We start from the raw sequence: 8314 nt of genomic DNA on the forward strand, positions 1-8314 counted from the left end.
AACTAATTGTATTTTCTGTCAATAACAATTTGATGGCTGCTGCAGCCGGTTTACCTGAGGAACGAGAGCCTGACATGTAAGCATTTATTTTCTCCATCACACTTGAATAAGCAACAAGACACGTTAAAGGGATAGTTCACCCAAAAATGAAAATTTGATGTTTATCTGCTTACCCCCAGGGCATCCAAGATGTAGGTGACTTTGTTTCTTCAGTAGAACACACATGATGATTTTTAACTGCAACCGCTGCCGTCTGTCAGTCATATAATGCATTAAAACGGTATCACCATCTATGAGAATTAAAAAAAACATGCACAGACAAATCCAAATTAAACCCTGCGGCTCGTGACGACACATTGATGTCCTAAGACACGAAACGATCGGTTTGTGCGAGAAACTGAACTGCATTTATATCATTTTTTTACCTCTAATACACCACTATGTCCAACTGCCTTGAGCATCCAGTTGGGAAGGTCTGAAAACGCGATCTGATGACGGAATTGATCTGAGTGTGAGAGATCACTTCCAGTGTGAATCATCATTTGTGTTCTACTGAAGAAAGTCACCTACATCTTGGACGCCCTGGGGGTAAGCAGATAAACATAAAATTTTCATTTTTGGGTGAACTATCCCTTTAAAGAGTTTTTAAAGCATTCATTAACAAAACAAATTATTGTTTATCTGTGTTCTTCATTTGTTAGACTTTTTTCATTGTTTGGGCATATAAAATTAAAACAGTAAAATTATAAAACAAAACAGTTAATGTGAAAAATGGAATGGAAATACAGCCAATTTTAATGGCAAACAAATATTGTTTTTAATACGTTTTAAACATTTAAAACACATTACAATTTCTTACAATAGAAATGATTGGAAAAATACCCTTTTATCAAGATCGATTACTTTATTGGTCCCTAAGGAAATTTGTCTTGGACAAAAGACACATTTCCTTAGGGACCAATAAAGTAATCTTGATCTTTGAGAAAGCAAGTCTACTTTCATTATATAGCCAACTCTTGTCTGAATGTGTTCCACTGTTTTTACAACAGCTAAAATAGGTTGACTTCTTGAAAGTCTCATTTATATGATCCAAAATACAGTAATATTATGGAATATTGCCATTTAAAATAACTGTTTTGTATTTTAAAATGTTTTAACAATGTCATTTATTTATGTTATGTTATAAAAGATTTCTATTTTGAATAAATGCTGTAAAAATCCTGAAAAAAGTATCACATGTTCCAAAAAAAAATATTAAGCAGCACATCTGTTTCCAACATTGATAATAACTGAGTATCTGATTCATCAGACCAGGCCACCTTCTTCCATTGCTCTGTGGTCCAGTTCTGATGCTCACGTGTCCACTGTTGGCTCTTTCGGTGGTGGACAGGGGTCAGCATGGGCACCCTGACTGGTCTGTGGCTATGCAGCTCCATACACAACAAACTGCGATGCACTGTGTATTCTGACACCTTTCTATCAGAGCCAGCATTAACTTCTTGAGCAATTCGAGCTACAGTAGCTCGTCTTACGGATCGGACCCCACATGCATCTTGGCCGCCCATGACCCTGTTGCCACTGTTCCTTTCTTGGATCACTTTTGAAAGATACTGATCACAGCAGACCGGGAACACCCCACAAGAGCAGCAGTTTTGGAGATGTTCTGACCCAGCAGTCTAGCCATCACAATTTGGCCAATTTGAGGACAAAATGTTCATTTGCTGCCTAATATATCCCACCCACTAACAGGTGCCGTGATGAAGAGATAATCAGTGTTATTCACTTCACCTGTCAGTGCTCATAATGTTATGCCTGATCGATGTATAATATTATATATATATACACACACACATACATCTACTGTACATACATATATGGTTACTGAGATATAGACCTTGCGACAACTAGCCCCAGTCTCTCCAATATTTTCAGTTCCTTTTAAGTATTAAAATGTGTTCAAAAATTACAATATACTTTATATTTAATTCAACATATCCAGAAATGTATTCACTCACACTCAAGAGTTTTAACAAACATATTTGAACAGTAAAAGTCCCACCTCAGAAGAAACACACTGTCACTTTTCTATGTTGTTTAGACAGAATGCTGTTTGAACAAGAACTAGAAAAGTACACCTGTCACTAGGCTTTTTTTTTTTTTTTGTTGTTGTTGTGAATACCTAAGGGATACCTCATTTTATTGGCGACACAGCCTGATTTTATTGATTTTACAGCCCAACTGTGTTCTTCTCCTCCTGTGTGGGGGTCTGTGCTTTTTTCCACAAGCTCCTGTTGCTAAGATACCCAGGAGAGACACTGGCCTCTTGGCAGGTTGCAATTCACAGATGCCCAGAGGTTCCAGTGTTTCTGTCTAAATATTTTCCAGGATTGTTTGTGACTTATTATTAATTTTGCTTAAAACTTAAAAGTTCTTAAGTATTTGTATTTATTGTTACTGTGTCACAGGCACAGTCAGTGTTTAGCAGCTAATAATCTAGTTACATGTTCTGCACCTGGCGTCTACCTGGAGTAAGGGGAAAAAATCTTATTAACTTTAACTTTTTGACGTTGATTTTAATCCGTAGTTTTATTGACCAGGACAATAAAAGATGTTTGCTTAATTTTAACATAAAGACATCTTAACCACACCGGCGCTCTGATAAATAAATAGCCTACAGTTTACCGTACTTCCTCTTTCTTTCTCCTTGGAAACTCGCACGCGCCGAGTATATGTGCGCGCATTTGCCCGGGAGCGAGCACGTGGTCAGCTCTCTAGCATCTGCTGTGGCAGAAAGGTGTGACCTCAGATTTTCCCCTCACACTCTTTTCACAGAGTTGTAGATAAACTACTGCGTGGCTCTCGTCCACAACAAACCTCAAAGCGCAACAAACACCTCTTCACACTATTATCCATGGGATTACTCTCTTTTCTGTGACACCTGCTACCTTTTTGGGTTCGCAGACTTCGCACAGCCTTGACCCTGCCCCTGCCAACGGGGGTTTGTGTCCGACAGCTGAACAGCATTAAATAACTTCTACTTTGGACACATCACGTCTCAAAGGTAAGGCGTGCACGGTGCACTTGTTGTGTTTAGACCATCTGTTTGTTACCCTTTATGTTGTTTGTATGGGAATAAAGCTGTTGTTTTTAACAAAATCAATGTGACATTGTCAAGATTAATGCCTGCAGAGATTATAAAGAAGATTTTCAGGATTGCATTAGATAACTTGATATTGTGAGACCAAGCAAATGATGCTAGAAATTTTCTCTAAACTTCACTTTTCCCCCCCTGAGACTCTTTGTTTCTAACCATCTGCTCTCAAGGTGATTTTAGTGTATTTTGAAGTCATTTCTCCTCACATTCACACAGGTGTCATCACAACAACTGTGAACATGGTCACTAGAAAGTATTGCAATACCTTTATGTGCTTGTTGTCTTATAATTTAAAACCCAACAAACTTCTTTTGTCAAAGTGTTTTGTTTGAAAACTGCTATTTTTCTTGTTAATGACACTTTTAGTTTGATTATTTTTTTATTTTTTTATTTGGCAATGACTCTCATACACTTACTGTGGCTAAGTGTGCAAATAGACAGTTTTATTGTCTTAATTTTATTGACTGAGTTCCTGAAATAATTCTAACAAGCTAGTAAAACCAAAGTTATAGGGTGCATCTGAGATACAGGTAATTTTATTGTGATAAATGTCTTCTTTACACAGTTTAATGCTCATCTGAGGTGGCATAAATGGATTTACACAGCAATTATAACTGTATACTGTACTTTGGGGCTAGGTGGGACTGAGCAGGCATAATTTAGTCTGGCTTTTATATTTGTCTTTACACAATTTTGAGCAGGCACTGTCAGAGCAGCCTTAACTCGACGACACTTTTCATAAAGATTGTAAGGTCTTTGCAACTGTTGATCTACCATACGGCCTAATTGCATAACCACCACTGATACTTTGTTTTCCACAAGAAGTTTTTCAATGTAGTCGTCCTTTAATATGCTATTCTAAACGATTTAGTGTTGCAGCAGACCAAGCGAATGAGATTACTGTGATTTATATTGACTGATTTTAAAGGCCAGGTCAATGGTAAAGCCTTTAGCCTCTAGCACCTTGGAGGCCTGTCTCCGTTTGGCTTTGTCACCGTCACTCTTTTGCTTCTTTATTCAATCACTGTAATCAGTGGAGGAGCAGGATGTTTTGGATGAAATGTGCTTGGGTCATGTGACCTGATCCATTGCAGGAGAGGCAGCGAACCTGATCTGAGATCAGTATAATCAGGAGTTTCCTCCTCCTCTGCAGCCTTGTTTCCTCTTCTCTCACTTTTCTTATGCTGAGATACGGCCTGCAGCAACGCCACTTTATCTGTCCTCTTGTAAGGTAAACAATCTTTCTTGTCTGTCTGTGCCTGTTTTCTATCAGCATTTAAGTGGATTGGACTTGAATAAATGCCTGAATATTGACGTCTTAAGAAAGATGTCTTGCCTGCAGTCAGAGACCTGTAGTTAATGTAATGGATAGAGGCGTACTTTATGTTTTTTTCTTTAATATCCTACTGGATATCAGTCAGCGATTTCTACAGCGTGTAACTTGGAGGTTGTAATAAGAAAAGGGAATGTTTGATATCTGATCTCTTCAAGGAAATACCAGGGTTTGCAGCTTTCAAGATTTCTTTCCCTGGAATTACAGTTGTTGGCTTGGGAGGAAACACTATACTGTGAAGTGTGCTAGTGTAACAAAGTAGTTTGTTGGAGCGGTTGTCATCTGTGCCCGAGGCCTGAGCAGCAGAGCCAAATAAAGTGCAGTTCCCCTCATGGAAAAGTAAACAGACTTGCCCTGGTTAACCCTAAAGGTGTAGATTGTATCTTTGTGTGTGTTTGAGAGAGAGAGAATGTCAGGTTGTTTTTTTTTTTTTTAATGAGTAGGTGCTTTAACATAAATTTATGCACAATACAGTATGTGTGATGCAGAAAGTTTATAAATGCATTGAGTGTCAACAGTAAATGATGTCCCCATCATTGCCTTGATTTAAAGCCTCTTAATAGTAATAATAATATAAATAAATAATACACATTATTATTATTATTATTATTGTTGTTGTTGTTGTTGTTGTTGTTGTTGTTGTTGTTGTTGTTGTTGTTGTTGTTATTATATCAATTTATATAATGTATATAAATGTAGCCTATAATTTATATAAAGTATTTCAATTATATTCTTACAAATACAAATGTAAGGTAATATATAAATGCTATTTATTATTTATTTATTGTTGTTGTTATGCATTCATAAATTACCTTGACATTTGTAAGAATATTACTGAATTACAGTAGTCAACATTTGAAGTGGATCAAAACCTTTCATCAAAGTTGTCGTAAAACAACTTAGTTCTTAGGACAGCTTTGAGTAACTTTTTTGATCCACTTCAAATGTTGACTACTATATATAAATTATACTTAATAATAATAATAATAATATTATTTAGTTAAAAGCACAATTTATATTCATTAATTCAATAATGTTCTTAAAAATAGAAATGTCATATTGTCAAAAAAGTGCTTCTTATCCAGTGAAAATAGTGTCGGTTTATTCCATTTATTTTTTGATTACTTAATTTAGACATTTATATATTAAAATGAATAAACTTTATTGTTATTATCATTATAAAATAATTTACATTTAGTTTATATCATTAATTCATTAATTTGTGAATGTCTACATGTTTCTATACTATTTATGGTATAACTTCAGCAAAAAAGTTGTATAATATTTTGTTTACATTTTTGCTTGTTTTTTTTGTTGGATTGTTTCTGTTACACAACCCCTTTCATTTAACTTGCATATAACTCATTAATTATTAAATGGGATCCATGCAGTACCAGAACATAGTGACATCTATACAGTATTATTCCATTTAATAACGTGCTGTTATTTTCTTGATTAAACGTTATGTAAATGATTCTTATGTTAGACAGACAGCACAATATGTGCTACAATCGTGTTTGGTCTCTAAAACTGTTATTTGGCAGGTGTTGTGAGACGAGTAATCCAATAATTGAGCCGCGTCCTTCCAGTTCTACATAATTGGATGTAAGCTCTATCACAACAAACAGACAACACCTGTCAAAGCCAATGAACGGTTGTGACGTTGAAGGTGAATGCTATTTCATTCACCTATATATATATCCTGACAATTACATTCTCAAACCTATTACTCCTGTTGTTTCATACTTTACATCAAATACCTGATTATTTTATGATTTTAGACTTTTAATTCTGCTCTATTACAGCTCCAAAGTGAATCATGACAGACACAATGTTTGGCTGTGAGAACGAGCAGTGGGTTTGTCCCAATGACAGACAGCTAGCGCTTAGAGCAAAGTAAGTGTTGTTTTTGTTTTAATTTTGTTGCGCAATTTGCGCATTTCAGCATGTCGTTTGACAAAAACACCCAATGTAATGTGTGTTGAAATAGACAAGTCTTTTCAATGTGATGCGTTTGTATTATTGTAAAGCATTAATTTCTCACTGATCTATGATGTGATTTTTCTCTTGTTTATGTGACTGGATTACACCCAGGTTACATACAGGTTGGTCCATCCACACATTTCAGTCCGAGAGACAGAGGAAAGCTCAGACAATTGAGAAAACCGAGCTGGATCTCATCATGAGTGTCCTCCAACGCGCTGAGCAACTCGAGATCATTGAGCAACACCGGATTGGGTGAGACTTTATCACTCTGCATCACATTTGTGCTTTTTCATGCCTTATTTTGCCTTGTCACACAATGGCCAGCCTGACTTTTTTTTTTGATGTTAAAGGGGGACCTATTATGACCCTTTTCACAAGATGTAATATTAGTCTCAGGTGTCCCCAGAATGTGTCTGTGAAGTTTCAGCTCAAAATACCCACAGATCATTTATAATCATTTGTCAAATTTGCCCCATTTGGATGTGAGCAAAAACAGGCCGCTTTTTTAAATGCAAATGAGCTGCTGCTCCCGGCCCCCTTTCCAAAAGAGGGCTGAGCTTTAACAGCTAGCACTTCGGATACTCAATAACAACAAAGCTGGAGAATCTCACACAGCCAAAATGGCAAAAGTTACAACTCTTAGAATGAAACTGGACGTTTCTGAATGCTTAGTGGATACGTTTATGTAGTTGCTGTGGGATTGATTCAAATCATCGACTAGCATGTGTCGTCATGTTAATATTTTGTGCACAACCCATATGGATGCCCACTATATATAGTGTTCCTGTTTGCCAAACAGAGCCATACACACCAGACTAACATTTATGATTGTTTTCAAATGCTGTGAATGGTCAAATATTTTTTTCAAAATATCGCTCTGACAGAAATGCTCCTTTTTTAGCAATCGTGCTATCCAAGCTAATGAGACTGCTAATGAGTGTGCTCGTCTGTACAGCCAACGACAGAACAGTTAGCATGCTTGTCTCAAACTTTTGCCATGGTGTTAGAACTAGTACACTGTTTTCACATGCAAAAACGAAATGACAGTGCAGACATGCAATTAAGGGGCGGTAATTATAAGCAGTGTTGGGCACATTACTTTAAAAAAGTAATTAGTTATAGTTACTAGTTACTTCTCACAAATAGTAACGGAGTTAGTAACTGAGTTACATCATTATAAAAGGAACAAATTACCAGGGAAAGTAACTATTGTGTTACTTTAAAAAAAAAAAAAAAAGTCAAATAACTTGAATGCCCCCATTATTAAAGGTGCTCTAGATTATGTTTTTAAAAGATGTAATATAAGTCTAAGGTGTCCCCTGAATGTGTCTGTGAAGTTTCAGCTCAAAATACCCCATAGATTTTTTTTAATTAATTTTTTTAACTGCCTATTTTGGGGCATCATTATAAATGTGCCGATTTTATGCTGCGGCCCCTTTAAATCCCGTGCTCTCCGCCCACAGAGCTCGTGCTTGCCTTAAACAGTGCCTTAACAAAGTTTACACAGCTAATATAACCCTCAAAATGGATCTTTACAAAGTGTTCGTCATGCATGTGGCATGCATGCGTCGGATTATGTGAGTATTGTATACTGTTATATTGTTTACTTCTGATTTTGAATGAGTTTGATAGTGCTCCGTGGCTAAAGCTAACATTACACACTGTTGTAGAGATTTATAAAGAATGAAGTTGTGTTTATGCATTATACAGACTGCAAGTGTTTAAAAATGAAAATAGCGACGGCTCTCTTGTCTCCGTGAATACAGTAATAACCGATGGTAACTTTAACCACATTTAACAGTACATTAGCAACATGCTAACGAAACATTTAGAAAGACAGT

The 8314-nt window shown here is 36.3% G+C and overlaps 1 protein-coding gene across 8 annotated transcripts in view; it reads left to right on the forward strand.

Annotated features, from left to right (window-relative positions):
• The first annotated feature begins 2653 nt into the window (after positions 1-2653).
• doc2b (double C2-like domains, beta) overlaps positions 2654-8314 on the forward strand; it is a 312366-nt gene continuing 306705 nt past the window's right edge. For 5 of the 8 annotated variants that reach the window (XM_048189584.1, XM_048189590.1, XM_048189588.1 and 2 more), the window contains exons 1-3: positions 2700-3061; positions 6293-6383; positions 6582-6725. In XM_048189584.1, the coding sequence (XP_048045541.1) occupies positions 6307-6383; positions 6582-6725 (221 nt within the window). In that variant the 5' untranslated portion in view covers positions 2700-3061; positions 6293-6306. Of the gene's footprint in view, positions 3062-4285; positions 4386-6031; positions 6157-6292; positions 6384-6581; positions 6726-8314 lie in introns of those variants that run through there. The other 3 variants (XM_048189585.1, XM_048189586.1, XM_048189587.1) reach the window with 3 other exon arrangements.

Source organism: Megalobrama amblycephala, linkage group LG4 (genome assembly GCF_018812025.1).
Source record: "Megalobrama amblycephala isolate DHTTF-2021 linkage group LG4, ASM1881202v1, whole genome shotgun sequence".
Taxonomy (NCBI): Eukaryota; Metazoa; Chordata; class Actinopteri; order Cypriniformes; family Xenocyprididae; genus Megalobrama; species Megalobrama amblycephala.